We start from the raw sequence: 16,703 nt of genomic DNA on the forward strand, positions 1-16,703 counted from the left end.
TCCCATATCGTTTGGGGGGTAAAGGGGAGGGGGTTTTACTTGGACGTGCCCTTTGGATCGGTTTCAAGGTTTCCTCCCGGACAGCGATGGGGGGCGGTTTATTATCGTTGCTTCGGCATAGTCGAAACGGGAGATGATCGCAATGGGTGGTTTAGTCACTTTCGAGTGATCCCAATCGCTGTTAAAAAAAAAAAAAATCAGAGCTAAAAACACATAAAACTTCATATCATATTATCTATATTGAACTTATAATTTTTGTAAAAATATATTTTTTTTAAACTTTTTATGGTCTTACTCAAGGCCCTCATGGGTATCATAGAATTCCAGACCGACTTAAAATAGCTAAAACATTTATACTCTCCAAACCATATAACATATTACAATTAATATTTGTACAATAACAGTCTATGAGTTTCAAAACTAATTGTTATGCATCCTTATTAAAGAGGAAAAATCGCCCCAATGGGATCAACAAAGCGCCACAAATATTTATTAGTAGCGATATTGCGTGACTAAATGTGCGCCGCAAAAGCTTTGTCCTAACTGATATTTTATACTGTTTTCTAGCGGGTGAAGTTTGGAGGTTCACTTTTTTTTTTTTTTTTTAAGTAAAAAGAAATGAGGAAACTATTTTGCGGCGCAACTAAGTGATTTTAGCAATTATTTATATATTATGTTTTTTTTAACGGCGAGTTTGGAATCACTGTCGTGAAATACCAAAGGAGTTCCCACCATCCGATCATATTCGTTCCACGTGTTAAGGATATTCTACCGAACGACTGTCATATGACATGCTATGCATGTAGTCACATTTGGGAAACATCCCCTAACAATTGTCATAGGATATGCTTAAAAAACAGCGATGCTTCCGGAAGCATCCCCTAAACAACTGTCACAGGACATGCTCAGACACCGATGACTCCAGATGACTCCATAACCAATTGCAAAACAAATTGCATTATAAACTCTCCAGGTGAAACTCGAACTTGAGACCTTACGGATATCCAAAAGGATGGTAACCACTTAACTAATTAGAGATGTTTTACTTATTTATCTGCTTATTCGTCACGCTTAATTACTAAAAGCTTAGAAAGTTTTGGACAATAGCTTGCTGTATCTCATGCATGCTAAAAGTTTGAAAAAATTTGGACACACAAAGTTGATCCATTTCATCTCATATATGCTAGATTTGACTGAAGGTACCTTACATTACGCTAAACTCCATTATAATTATCCTCTGATATAGCATATGTGAGTAAGGGATTTTCGTCAGTAAAGATGGTGACTGTTAGGAATTTGTGAAGGCTCCAACAAGACAAGTGATTGATCATAATCACTAACCCACGAACGACAAATGAATAATTAAAGCATAACGATAAATAAACGACACGAGATTTAACGTGGTTATATTACAACTCCAAAACACGGAGAAAAGTTTACTCCACGGGCGCAAACCAGATATTTTTCTTTATTATTTTCGTGCACATAGTATAGGGTTACATATGGTGCTATTTATAGGAGAACAATAGCTTAGGGAACATGTAAATAACATTCTGGAAGTTTCCTGGCCGATCTCGCATCGCGGTCGTGATTCATGCATCGCGGTTGCAATAGCCTCCTGGTTTAACCTTCCTTATTCCTTCCTTGTTTGTTTAAGCTTATTCACACCTAACAGTAACAAATAAAAAGGTGTGTGAGTGAGGGTGAGAGAGTTATGGTGAAGGTAGCATTGTGGATCGGTGGATCCTCTATTTTTTATTTTTTTTCTTTGTCCAGCGTCCCAAGAGTATTAATGTATATCCGTTTTTTTTTTTTTTTTTTTTCTAAAAAAAAGCACGTTTAAGCTATTAGAAGCACGTTTAACATCATACAACAAATACCACTATTTAGGAGAGTTAGCTAGGTAGTAACAATAATAATAATAATAATAATACTCTACAAAACGAACATCTTCACCCATACAAACTCACTATTTTGTATTTATCTTCTTTTTATGTAACCTTTTTGAATTGCTCTTATTAATTAATTAATTAATTAATTAATTAATTAATTAATAGATAACCTTCCGAACTAGACACAATTCTACCGCGTCTATATAACAACTAAACATGAGTTTTCAATTCGATCCATCACTTCATCTTCAACCCTCCCCGGAGTTTAACACCACCATGTCCACTCCCGGCGGCAGCAGAAGAAACTCTAATGTTTCCACTACCCCTGGCGGCAGCAACCGTGTCTCAAACATCCAACAAGTCGAAGATAACACCCAACTTATTAATACCGAAGAACAAATTAATTCCGAACACACACCCAATGATTTTCAACCTCTTGAAAGCGAGATCCCCGGGTTGAAACGTCACGATTCTCTAGATATTGAATCCGCTAAGTTTCATGGTCACCATGGCCACCATAACACTAAGGTACGTAATTATTATTTAGTATTATCGCCTTGAGGTTTTGGCTAATTTTGAGACTTCATGGGATAACATGTTCGAGTTTTTGCTGCATATGTGTTTAGTTATGGACAACGTTGTGTTTGTGATCGTTTTTGGCTAGTTGTAAGCCTTTGGCTAATGTGGTTTGTATATACTGTACATACATACTTTGAGTTTTAATATAATACACTGCCTTTTCTAAAAAAATTATTATTTTAAAATATTATATGTAGGTTATAGTGTTTGAAACGTATCAAAGTTTAAAAATAATTGTGTGTTTAATAAAATATAAAATTTTACTATCTCTGTCTTAAATCAAATGTCTTGTCAATGATCGTGAACAATACAATTTTAAGTAAAGTTATTAATAATTACACCGAGTCAAATGTTACTTTCATCCTGTTTAATGTTTGAGATGTATCAAAGTTGAACCAACATTGTGTGCTATAATCTTTAATTACCATCGTTCTAAATTAAATGTCTTAGTTAATCTTTGATACAGTCTTAGGTAAAATATAGAGATTTTTCTCCTTTTTAAAGTTATATGACACTTTTGTCTTTTATTTAAAGGACATTTTTTTGGTCAATTTGAACGCTAACCCGTTGAAATAAATATATTTGAAGGATTGGGGAGTGATACTGAGGCTAGCTTTCCAAAGTATCGGGGTAGTTTATGGCGATATCGGGACGTCTCCATTGTACGTGTACTCAAGTACTTTCCCTAACGGAATCAAGCACAAAGATGATATAATCGGCGTTTTGTCCATCATCTTTTACACTTTTACCTTAATTCCCGTTATTAAGTATGTTACAATCGTCCTAAGTGCCAACGATAATGGTGATGGTATGTATCTTCGATCTTAAGTAGTTCCCTTTATCACCTAATTTGTTGATTTAATTTGAGTGATTTGCACAAAATCATTTGAAATTAAAAGGGAGATATGATAAAACAGAATGATTAACTGCTAATTCGTTTATAATATAAATGATTTAAAGTGATGATTAAATTTTTTATTGTTAAAACACACTATACATGATGTAAAATGACCGTATTAACTTTTAAATAAATAAATAACAAAATATAATCATTTTGGATATATTTGAAAAGAATATTAAATAAAAATGAAGGTGCTTGATGATTAAGAGATAATTCTAACACTGAATACATTTTTGTAACATTCAACACTACTTGTCAATTTGTCATTCATAGTTAAAATATAAGAATGGAACACTGAAGGATTTAGTTTCAAAATCATTGATTCATTTCATAAAAGACAATTGATGAGGTAATCTTGGTAAGAGCTTTTTGTATTAGGTAGTTACATTAAGAAGTTAGAGCAGATATTCGAATCACTCGGTTGGGTGTAGGCCACATCTAAGGCTATAAATAAGCTGACGTACTCGCGAGCTACTCAAACTTGACTCGCCAAAAACTCGATTCGAGCCTAAGCGAACATGAGTTCGAGCTTGAACTTATTTTGAAGATCATTTAATAAACGAGCCGGAGCTCGAGTTTCATATCTCGAGCTCGAACAAGCTCGTGAGCCTAAACGAGTTTTTCATTTATATACACTAAAATATTATGTTTGTAATGATATAATATATAAGTATATAGTAATTGAAATTATTTAAATAATTGTTATAATAATAATAATATTAAATATTAAATATGATTTAAGCAGATGAAAAAGTTTTAAAAACACAAAAATATTGAAATAGATAAAATTAAATAATATAATTTTTTTTTTGTACTAAACGAGTCGAGCTCGAGCTTTAAAAATATCATAAGAGTCGAGCCCGAACTTAAGATATAAACCGAGCCGAGCTCGAGTTCTAGCTATTTGAAATTTAAAAGAGCCGAGCTCAAGCCTAATCGAGTTGGAGTTCGGCTCGGCTCATTTACAGCCATAGCCACATCTATTGGAGACCATGTATGTAACAAAAAACGTGATTTATTAAAATGCAACTTTAGTGAAAAAAATAATCAAATATTAGGTTTTTTAAGGTTAGATCTAGAATCTAGATGTGAGAGTCCTCTAATGTTTTCATAATAATTAATTTGACTCCGCTAGAATCTTTTACATAAATAAAAGGGAAAAAGGACATATTTCGTTTTCGAAGTTTAGATTATTCAACTCTTTAAATTAATTATTAATTATATATATTATATTGATACATTATTTGTTTCACTCTACCATTTCAGTAGCATATGTTGGGTATATGTGGGTACGTACTTGTCCTTCTATAAATTTTGAAATTATTTAAAAGTTTTTTCTATTTAAAAAGTAGAATTTTTTCTATTTAAAATTTAAAGTAATATTTTCTATTATTTTTTTTTTTTTTACTTTTTAAATATTTAAAAAGTACTAGCAATATTTTAAACCCAACCCATAACTCAAATTGTCACCACCAACAATATCTGTGTTTACTAAGACATAATAAAACTGAAATACGCATGTATTAACCCATGAAAATTTGATTTTACCATTTTCATGGTGTCTCAATTTTATTTTTAATTTTATTTTTAAAAACTTTTTCTACTTATTGACCGGAGGTCCACTCGGAAGCAATCTCTCTATCCGTTGAATAGAGAGGGATGACTTTTTCCACTTTTGAGGGTGTTTTCACTATGGGTGGAGAAATGACTTGTCTTTATTCTCGGATAGGGGAAAGATTGTCTACATCTCACCTCCCCATACACCACTTATGTGGTATTGGATTTTGTTGTTGTTGTTGTATGCATGTATTAACCATTCATCTTTATTAGTCAAAACATTTTACCATTTGTCTATACATAGATGCACTAAGGTATATTAAGACCACTCCCTATGGTTAGTTACCCGCCCATTACCTGCTCATTACCCGTAACTAACCATAGGCACCACTCAGTTACCCGCGTTAGTTACCCGCTTTCACCATAGATTTAATAGAAGAGTTATAGGAATTGCGGGTCCCAATGCTTTTTATTGTTGGACTTGATGCTTTATTGCTTGTATGTTGTATATTAAGAGGAGTATTGTTTTGGCCATGATAGGGAGTGTTTAATTATGAGTTAGTTATAGGATATTGGTGTTGATGTGGCGCTGATGTGGAAGGTTAAGAGGATGAATACTTTAGTTACGATAGGGAGTGGCCTTAGAATACCATACGTATAATAATCCCACGGTTTAGTTTATTACTTTTATTTGATTAGATGATTAGACCACTCCCTATGGTTCCATTACCCGCTCATTACCCGTAGTTACCCGTAATGAACCATAGGCACGGTTTAGTTATCCGCGTTAGTTACCCGCACTCACCATGGATTTAATGGAAGAGTTTAGGTTAGTTATAGAAATTATGGGTCCCAGTGGCTTTTTATTGTTGGACTTGATGCTTTATTGCTTGTACGTTGTATATTAAGAGGAGTATTGTTTTAGCCATGATAGGGAGTGTTTAGTTATGAGTTAGTTATAGGATATTGGTGTTGATGTGGCGCTGACGTGGAAGATTAAGAGGATGAATAGTTCAGTTACGATAGAGAGTGGCCTTAGATTAAAGAGAAATTTTACTTTTTTTTTTTTTTTTTCCTGGTAACAGGAGGTACTTTTGCATTGTACTCGAAATTGTGTCGATATGCAAAGGTCGGTTTAATCCCGAGCGAGCAACCCGAGGATCAAGAAGTCTCGAATTATCAACTTGAATTACCCAAAAAACGAAATACAATAGCATCAAAGTTTAAGAAAAATATCGAACGTAGCACCTTTGCTAAGTTTACCCTTCTATTTGCCGCCATGCTCGCGACTTCCATGGTGATAGGAGACGGCATCCTTACTCCATCCATTTCGGGTAATTACTTTTACCATTTATTTATTATAATTTATAATTTATAGTAATAGTAATCATTATAATAATTTTATTTATCTTGTACGTATTCGTGTCGGTCTGTGTGAGTTATCGGTCTAGAAAAAAAGAAGAGTATATTTGACAACATACATGATAATTCGTACAAGTCATTCTACAGATTGTTTCCGCTTGTAATTATTCAAATTATGCACTATTTATTACTTGCTCATTTTTAAATATAACTTTTTCCTGCATAGTATTATCGGCGGTTTCGGGACTTAAGGAAGCAACAAATGCAATGACCGAAGGTACGTACCTTACATTTGTTGACTATATACCTAACAATATACTTTCGTTACTTATATTTAGTTATGAATTTTGCTAACGACAGTTGGATTGTCATTATCGTGCATAAAAAATTCAATAAACGTCAATATAAAGTTAATATGTAATCGTCATGTACAACTCTTTTATGCATGTTAACGGAAACTCTGTTAACAAAATCAATAATATATTTAGTAGATATATTTTTTATTCCTACGCTTAATTTATTTAGTAGTATATTCTTTTAATTATTTATTTTTTATATATTTTGTGATGGGTGCATGAAGATTCAATGTCAATCAACAAAAATACATCGATTCAAGCCTTGATTCTTGCATTAACTTGAATAATTACCAAGTTGACATATTTGATGCATGCACCAGTTGTTGTCCAAACTTCAAGATCCACCAAATAAGAATTTTTAATACTATAAAACTGAATATAATTGATCTTTCAAATTTTTAAGATTTCATCTTTGGCTAAAGTTCAAGTCAAGTTTCATTTATTAGTTTATTACTCGATTATAATATTTCTGAATAAAAGAATAATTATAATTATAATATATTAATATTTCTGTAACCGTGTACCGGGCGGATCTCAAAACCCACGTACTAGGTTTACTCACATTAAATAATTAGCCCGGAATTAATAAGTTTTTAAAAAAGGAAGATTTCTTAAATCTTTTAATAAGGATCATTTCCCTTGTATACTAAAGAAGATGGTTTGGCATATTTAAAATTAGTTATTAACTAAATCTATAATAAGGATCACTATTTTAATATATTCATATTTATTCATCAATTAATCATTTGTATATATGCTTCTTGTGATGCATGCATAATATACAAATGATTAATTAATGAATAAATATGAATATATCAAACCATAGTGATCCTTATTATAGATTTTAGTTAATAACTAAATTTTAAATATACCAAACCATCTTCTTTAGTATATATGGGAAACTAGTAAAGAGTGTGAGCAAATATGATTTTCTCTGTTCAATCATTATAAAATATATCTGTCATGTACCCACAATCGTGAATTTTATACCTCTAATGACCGTTCATAACCCCATCAAATAAAAATATAAATAGCATTACATATAGTCAGTTTAATTAATTTAAGGATTTACCTAGAAGTGTCTCCAAGCGAAATGTATAGATAAACATAGCTCCAAATTTTTATAGGAGCCAAAAATGTTAACAACTAATTATTAGTATTTCATTTATTTATTTAAATACAGTGACAAATTAAATATCCTACTTACAGTCTATTATGTCACAAAAAAAAGACCTTAATGGATTGGTGTAAATAGGTATTGGGAACAATATATTATGAATTATAGATTATAAAGAGTTGATTAATAAGTTTGCTTTAAAACATGTTAAGATAACAATTTTATATAATATACTACGGAGTAATAGTTTTTTTTTTTTTTTTTTTTTTTTTTTTTTATACGTGTTTAAAAAAAAGTAATAGTTTAATTATAATGAGTTGACGACTATATGATAATAACGTTTTGTTATGGTTGTTCTAAGATGTTCTAATTCTAATGATTACGTTATCATAGTACTACGTATTATATTTTACACGTATAAAAAAATTTAACATTTATAAGGGTTCATTTCTATGTTTTGAACAGGGCCTGGATTTACTAATTACCCTTTCTGTTTAAGAAATTAATAATACTTCTCCCATTTTTATGAATTCAATTTGCATTTTATCCTGAAAAAACATGTTTCCTCAACAATGTCATGTACCATCCTTTTGCTACTATGAACCAGTCACGAAAAAATAAAACTTATTTTCACAAAAATAAAAGAGGGAGTTATCTAATTAATACTTTGGGAATGGATTGATGCAGGGAGAATAGTTGTGATATCTGTAATAATCTTGGTAACTTTATTCATGATCCAAAGATTTGGAACTGATAGAGTTGGCTACAGTTTTGCCCCCATCATTTGTGTATGGTTCTCCCTCATTGCTGGAATCGGTGTATACAATCTCATCAGATTGGACCCTACAGTCGTTAAAGCCATAAACCCGAAATACATCATCGATTACTTCACACGCAATGGAAAAGAGGCGTGGATTTCACTCGGTGGAATCGTTCTCGCTATTACAGGTATTCTAAAATCAAACACGCTAGTTGTATTCCATTTTGTTATAGGTAAAATGTATTCATACTGTAATATTGCTATATCATTCATATGAACATTAATTGATTTGAATTTAGGTGTTTTCAGGTATCGCCGATTAATATGTCAGATTCTACCCATCGTGGATATATATATATATATATATATATATATATATATATATATATATATATATATATATATATATATATATATATATATATATATATATTGGTAGGATCAAGAGGGAAGTAACCAATCGGGGGGAAGTAATTTTTTTTTTTTTTCGTTTTTTGAAAAAACTTTGTTCACGAACATTATAGATTGGATGAAAATATGAACATTTAATAAAGATACTTTGTGATAAATATTTTTATTTTAGTGGAAAAACACTCGAAGAAGTAATATATAACAATTATCGTGTTTTTCGAGCTTATTTTGAGGTTTTAGATATTAGGGTTTGGATATTAGGGTTTGGACATTGGGGTTAAAGGATACAAGTTGAGAGTTTTTAGGCTAAGTGTGTGTTTTGAAGGTGTGGGGGATGAATGAATGGTTAGCCTTAATTCTAAGCTAGGTGGAGGTATTTATACTCCTTATTACGAGAACAAATTACATCTATAATTCTATGCCTAACAATACGCGTTTTAAATTACTAGCAGAATGTGAGTATCCGTGTGCACGATCGAGCTAATATGTATATATTTTTTTTGAACTCACGGGTTATGGGTATCTGCGTGTCGCCGGCACGAGCTAATATATTAACCAATTTATGAGTTGATGGGGCTTGATGGTTAAAAAAGTTTTTGACGGGCGTGTCGCGAGTATAAGGGATCGGTGCCCGTTGCTCGCGGGCACCATCCGTACACTCATCCCACAAGTATACGGATGACTTTCTCTGTCTAAGTCTCCTTACCATATGGCGGAAGACTATTTATGTGTATAACTTACATCCACGTACTCCATATGCGCGATTGGGTATTGTTGTTGTAATTCGCTCACACTAAATAATGTGGTATTGTAACAGGAACCGAAGCGATGTTTGCCGATGTTGGACACTTTACAGTAAAATCGATACAAATAAGTATGGGTTGTGTGGTTTACCCGGCTGTGATCGCAGCATATAGTGGTCAGGCGTCATGGCTAACAAAAAACAGTGATAAAGTTGCCGACACATTTTATAAATCGATTCCCACAGCTTTGTATTGGCCGGTATTTGTGGTGGCTGTTATGGCCGCGATTATCGCAAGTCAGGCTATGATCTCAGGAACGTTTTCGATTATCAAACAATCACTTTCACTCGGTTGCTTTCCTCGTGTTACTGTTGTGCATACATCCACTAAGTATGAAGGACAAGTTTACATACCAGAAATGAACTATCTTCTTATGATCGGTTGTGTTCTTGTAACCGTGTCGTTCAGAACTACGGAAAAGATTGGTAACGCATATGGTAAGAACTATCTTCATGTTGGTTGCAACTTATATTTTTTGGCTGATAAACGGTTTTAACGAATTAGGAACTCCTCGCGTTGATGCGAGGGTATTGTTCATGTCACTTCTTGTTTTTAAAAAAATAATAGTAAAAGACAAAATAGATAACGCCATGTTGACGTCAACATGACGTTAACGCCCAGGTACGATTTATTTCACTTCTTGTTTTAGTATAGATACTAATAATATTAATATTAATGAGCGGTTCCAAATACTAATAGTAATAATCTTATGCTTTTGTGATGTTTATTTTTAACTCGAAATCTGTTTTTGTGTCTTGACCATGAAGGTATTGCGGTGATATTTGCTGAGACGTTGACATCGGGGTTCATGTTGGTGATCATGATCGTCATATGGAAGACGAATATACTTCTCGTAATGTTATATGTACTCGTGATTAGCTCAACTGAATACATATACCTAAGCGCGGTGTTTTACAAATTTGGACAAGGTGGATACTTGCCATTTTCTTTTGCCGCGGCATTAATGTTCATAATGTGCACATGGAACTACGTTTACCGATCAAAATACAACTACGAGCTCGATCACAAGGTGTCACGAGAAGCAATAAAAGACATTGTTATGGACACAAACATTAGGCATATGGGTGGACTTGCAATCTTTTACTCTGAGTTAGCACATGGCATTCCCCCAATCTTTAAACACTACGTTGACAACGTGCCTGCTTTACATTCTGTTATTGTGTTTGTTTCCATCAAATCATTGCCAGTTAGTAGGGTTGCACCAGAAGAGCGGTTTTTGTTTCGAAGAGTAAAGCCAAACGAGTTGTATGTTTTTAGGTGTGTGGTAAGGTACGGGTACACAGATGTGCGCAATGAAAAAGAGTCGTTCGAGAAGATTTTGGTTGAACGTTTGAAGGAATACATCGAGTATGAAAATGTTGTTGGTAAAGAACAAGAAGGCCGTATAAGGGACGAGGATGTGGTGAAGCTAGACAAAGCGTGGCGAGCTGGAGTCGTGCATTTGGTGGGTGAGCACGAGCTTGTTTCAAGCGATGGGTCATCGATTGGAAAAAGGTTCTTGATTGATTATGCTTACAATTTTATGAAGAAGAATTTAAAGCAAAGTACTACTGTGTTCGAAATTCCTCATAAAAGGATGTTAAAGGTCGGTATGACTTACGAGCTTTAAGGATGATGAACGAGCCGTGGTTTAGTATATTGAATATACAAATAATTTCAATGGTGTGTATAGTAATAGGAGGTCATTGAATTCAAATCTCACTGATGCATTATCGCAAAAATGTATCGATATGAACAATTAGGAACAGTTAATCTTAGTTAGCCTATTGGGGTGTGGTTTTTAAAGTAAAAGAAAATGTTGAACATTTTCAAGAGTGATTTGTGAGTGTTTCTTCTTGAAGTCTGTCTTTCATATATTTTTTTCTTTCTCATTACTCTGGATTAAAATATATGAAATTAATTGTAGATGTCTAATATTTGTCACAAGAATGTAAGAATGCAAGGACAAAAAACAAAGACATTGTGATAAGTAGGGATGTGTACATGCATTTTATACCTCTGCTAGGAATTAACAACGTTTAAAAAGTGGGATTATGGGTTAATAGACAGAGTGGGCTTATAAACAATGTGTAGTAAACCCAAGATGTATCAGCCCAGATATGGTATAAAATCTAAGACCTGCAAACTTGAAGTAAGACATTTGGGATTTCTAAACAAATAACGAAACTAACATACTTTTCATATCTTGAAGTTAATATAATTCTTTATCCATTTGGAACTTTATTTTCTTTTCCTTCTTGGCCTTTATTGTCATGATTAGGGATGAAGAGCTTAAGATATCAGGCTCGAACCGACCCGAGCTCGAGCCCGAACTCTTTGAAATTTAAACGAGCCGAATTCGAACCTAGCCGAGCTCGAGCTCAATTCGGCTCGTTTACACCTCTATTTTAAGCTATATTTTTCCGAAAATATTGCTACATTATCAATATGCTAAAGCTTTAATGTAAACAAATCTAACATTCCTATGTACCATTCTTATAATATTTGAAATTTTTTTATATGTAACAACTCGCTCGCACAACGAGCAGATTTCTCTCAGCTCATTTGATATATTTTGTTAATAGTTTGGAATGCGGGATCGGAAATGGATCGAGTGACGTCGTATATATATATATATATATATATATATATATATATATATATATATATATATATATATATATATATATATATATATATATATATATATATCCATTTAATTTTTGTTCATCCATATACATATCCATATTCATTTAATTTGAGTTCATCCATCCATATCCATATCCAATGGATTAAGCGAGTTAATGGATATCTATTGAATATTCAAAAATATTTATAGTATTTCAAAATATGCGATGAAAACAAAAACGTAATATAAAAAAAGTAAATATAACATGACATAATTGAAATTTATTAAAAAAACGTGTAATGTTTGTTGAAAATACAACATACTTTGTTGAATACAGTATCAAACATATATCATGAGTCATGACAAATTATATATGTAATTTGTATGTTTATATTGTTAGATATACGCGTATTATTATAATATACCATACTTGATTCATTATATAGTTGCAAGCAAATGTGTGTATAATAAATAATAAATACATTTGTAATAGTAAATGTATATATATATATATATATATATAGGGGCAGGATCAATGGGGAAGTAACCAATCGGGGGGAAGCAAATTTTTTTTTCTTCGTTTTTTTTGAAATTTTTTTTTCCGGCATCAAGATCACACGAAAATATGAACATTTATAAGAGACACTTCGTGATGAATGTTATTATTTAGGCGGGAAAACGATCGACAAAAATAACATTCAAGATAATATTGTTCGTGAAGAATATGAAGGTTTTTTTTTCATGTTTTGTGAAGTAAAATTTAGCCCTATTTAGAGTTTAGGGTTTAGGGTTTAGGGTTTAGGGTTTGGTGTTTTGGGTTTATTCCATAAACCCAAAACACCAAACCCTAAATCCTAAACCCTAAACCTTAAACTCTAAACCGTTCGTGTTAAAAACTCAATCTAAACCCTAAATCTAAACCCTAAACCCTAAATTTCTAAACCCTAATATCTAAACCCCAATAGCTAAAACCTCAAAATACGCTCGAAAAACACGATAATTGTTATATATTATTTCTTCGAGCGTTTTCCCGCCAAAATAAAAACATTTATCACAAAGTGTCTCTACTAAATGTTCATATTTTCATCTCATTTATAATGTTCGTGAACAAAGTTTTTTCAAAAAACAAAAAAAAAAAAGTTTTTGCTTCCCCCCGCTTCCCCCCGAATGGTTACTTCTCTCTTGATCCTACCACTATATATATATATATATATATATATATATATATATATATATATATATATATATATATATATATATATATGTATTTAGGGTGTTAATGGGTATATCCATGGATGAAACTTTTCGTCCATATTCATATTGATATCTATTTAGGTTCATCCATATCCGTATCCATATTCATTTAGGTTCATCCATATCCATCAAAATCGGGTGGATCGGGTGAATATTTACTGAATCAGGTGACCATTGTCATCCCTAGTCATGATCCATGGGAAGATCCAATAAGCAATTGATGATGTGATCATGTTTATAAGTAAAGAACACCAATAATTATACTCAATCTTACGTGTACAAGCATGAAGGAGATAAAATGTAGAAAATCATTCACTCACTTCGAAAAATAACTCATACACTCAAGCGAAGAATATCATCCTCAACTTGAATGTAAAGAAACTGCTTTCATGTTTATAAATTTGATTTGACAACAATTTTAAAAAGGGCAGGCGTTTCATTTATAGAATTTATCTAAATAATATAGGTCTTAAATTCTAAATAATAGTCATAAGGACTATATTTGAAAAAACTCCTTAGTGATAGTTTGCAAATATAATGTATTATCTTCTTTTGTAAACAAAAAGAATTTTTAGTGAGAACAATAATCGTCTTTAAAAAAACTAGCCTAATGAAAAATTCTATTTTCATTTTTGACATGATTATGAGGACTGTTTATTGACACGTGAAGTCACTGTGGTTTGCAAATATTGCGGAGACAATCCCTCCGTCTGTCAGATGCTAAATATTCCGCTAATTTACGTCACATGTATTTCACATGAGGGTATTTTCATCTTTTGATCTTTCTCGTCACCTCCCTTCATACATTTTTGTTCACTTGCTTCTTCTCTACAAAGTACTCACAATGTTCGAAAAAAGACGAGTTTGTTGTCTATGCCAGATATATGTCTAAATAGATCACTCATAAACAATACGTGCTTTTGAGAAAGATTGAACTATCACATCAACATCATTTCAGTATTTCCCCGAAAGACAGAAAAATACCGACTGCTATCACCCATCACATATTTCTTCAGAAATACTAAGACTCATTATATAATTAAAACTATCGTAAAAGTGGTTCCAGGGATTTAAAGGGAGGTGCCAACGCACCGTTCGGAGTCTATGGACGCGATTTAATTAGTAGACACTCTTAAAACAACTAGTGTAAAAAGTCTCTGAGTGAGTGTAATATGGCACTGTCTTATCTCGTCTTTTAGTCTATCTATCATTCTCAAGTCTCAACCATTGGCACCCTCCATCCTTGTTGTCTTTTAGTGTAAACGAAAATTCAACAAAAAATATGGACTCAGGAAAAATTCAGTTTTTATTTATTCGGTGGGGGTGTTTAACATATATGAAGTGTTGAGATGACGATAAGGTGTAATCCAGTCTTTTCACAATAACCTTAAACCCAAAACAATAATCAAGTCATGTGTCCTATTGCTTTCATAGGTTTCACAAGAACCCTAAACCCAAAACACATTTGGTACTATGCATTTGTCAAAACAAAATATAATGCTTATTGCTTATTGTTACATCGTCATCCACCGATGCATTTGTCAATTATGTAGCAAAGTAAAACCATATATCATTAATATTTAGTAACCTACATATATCTGAATTTTAGATCTTGCGTCTTTTCATTATGAATGAAAATGATTCTGGGCACAATTTTCAAAACCCATGTTTATGGAGTTGATCAAACATACATGATTAAGCACGCAGTCAATTAAGCTCTTAATTTGTTAATTCATTTCATACCAGAAAAGGAAAAAAAGATTGCATCATTGTTAGTCTCAAATAGATTGCAAATTTAAAACTCGAAATTGTGATAGAAGCTCAAATTAGTACTATAAATAGTATGATACAGAAACATATAATCTGCCAAGAGCAAACCATAATATTAACATTTGTTATTCTTTACAAATTAGGGTTCATTTTTGTAACCCTACACACTCAAAAGAACCTAACAAATCGAAGCGCACACAAAAGCTTACAAACTGGTGTACTTAGTCGGGGTCAGGTTTAGTGTAACTTCGCGTCATTTCATCTATTATACAAGTAATTAAATCCGCCTTGACGCATGTAAAAACCCCCCTAATTTTCCAACCCATGATAAGAGCAACCATAAATCCTCCAATTTTTTTTTATAATCCACTGTAAATGTTCATTAATATGTTGTACAACGCATTAATGCATATACACAGTGGATTTATTAAAAATGGTGGTGAAAATATCAGCTTCATTCTAGTCATCACACCACATGAACCCTAAAATCTATTTCTTTTATCGATAACGTTGAATTTAAAAAGATTCGATGAAGTACCTTTTCTAGGAACTTGGTTACCTGCAGATCTATAATTTGATGAAGTTTCTTGGTGAAGATTACGAGTATGATCTTTATCGTCGTTACTACTACTACTAGCCCCTTTATTTTGGTTAGCCCTTTCACCATCAATCTCCCTAATCTTATGCAAATATTTCTTCAATGGTTCTGCATAATCATCAAACCCTAAATTCAACATAGCCCAACAAACATCATCACCATTGACAGTCTTTCGCTTTTCTTTACGACAATGATCCGAAGCTTCTCCAGTTACAAAGCTAATGAACTCGGAAACACATTCTTGCATGGTTTCTTTAGCTTCTTTGGAGATTTTAGCATTTGGGGGAAGAATCTGCTTCATGATACGACCCACATTAGCGATCGGTAGCAATCGATCTTGTTCGTTGATCACACCAAGATCTTGTTGAGAAGCACTAGTGGTGGCATCATATGTAGAGAAGTTTAAGACTTCTTCTCTATTTGGGTAGTTTGATCCTATATTGTGCACCATTTTAATTTAGTAAAATGTTGATCCTCTAAAACATGGACACGTTGGTCTTTTATATCAATAAGTCTACTACATAACTATATATGATATATATAGAAAAATTTTTGTATCTATATACCTATACCATCATCTATATTAGTTTGGCTCATTTACAGTTTTAATCATATTGTATGCAGCCTCTATCGTTAATTAAAAATTATATTTTAACTGGCGTTACAAAACGTCAGCACGGCACTAAAATTTAATCTATTACCGACCATTACAAA

General features: G+C 32.4%; 2 protein-coding genes across 2 annotated transcripts; one reads left to right on the forward strand and one right to left on the reverse strand.

Moving 5' to 3' along the window:
- Positions 1 to 2,108: 2,108 nt before the first annotated feature.
- Positions 2,109 to 11,525, forward strand: LOC139870046 (potassium transporter 19-like). Its single transcript, XM_071857898.1, has 7 exons — positions 2,109 to 2,420; positions 3,060 to 3,279; positions 6,015 to 6,263; positions 6,518 to 6,568; positions 8,452 to 8,712; positions 9,753 to 10,175; positions 10,506 to 11,525. The coding sequence occupies exons 1-7, from the start codon at positions 2,109 to 2,111 to the stop codon at positions 11,366 to 11,368; spliced, it is 2,379 nt and encodes a 792-aa protein (XP_071713999.1). The 3' UTR covers positions 11,369 to 11,525.
- A 4,348-nt stretch (positions 11,526 to 15,873) lies between these two features.
- Positions 15,874 to 16,440, reverse strand: LOC139870047 (nuclear transcription factor Y subunit B-4-like). Its single transcript, XM_071857899.1, has one exon. The coding sequence runs from the start codon at positions 16,438 to 16,440 to the stop codon at positions 15,874 to 15,876; it is 567 nt and encodes a 188-aa protein (XP_071714000.1).
- Between the last annotated feature and the right edge of the window lie 263 nt (positions 16,441 to 16,703).

Source organism: Rutidosis leptorrhynchoides, chromosome 10 (genome assembly GCF_046630445.1).
Source record: "Rutidosis leptorrhynchoides isolate AG116_Rl617_1_P2 chromosome 10, CSIRO_AGI_Rlap_v1, whole genome shotgun sequence".
NCBI classification, from domain to species: Eukaryota; Viridiplantae; Streptophyta; class Magnoliopsida; order Asterales; family Asteraceae; genus Rutidosis; species Rutidosis leptorrhynchoides.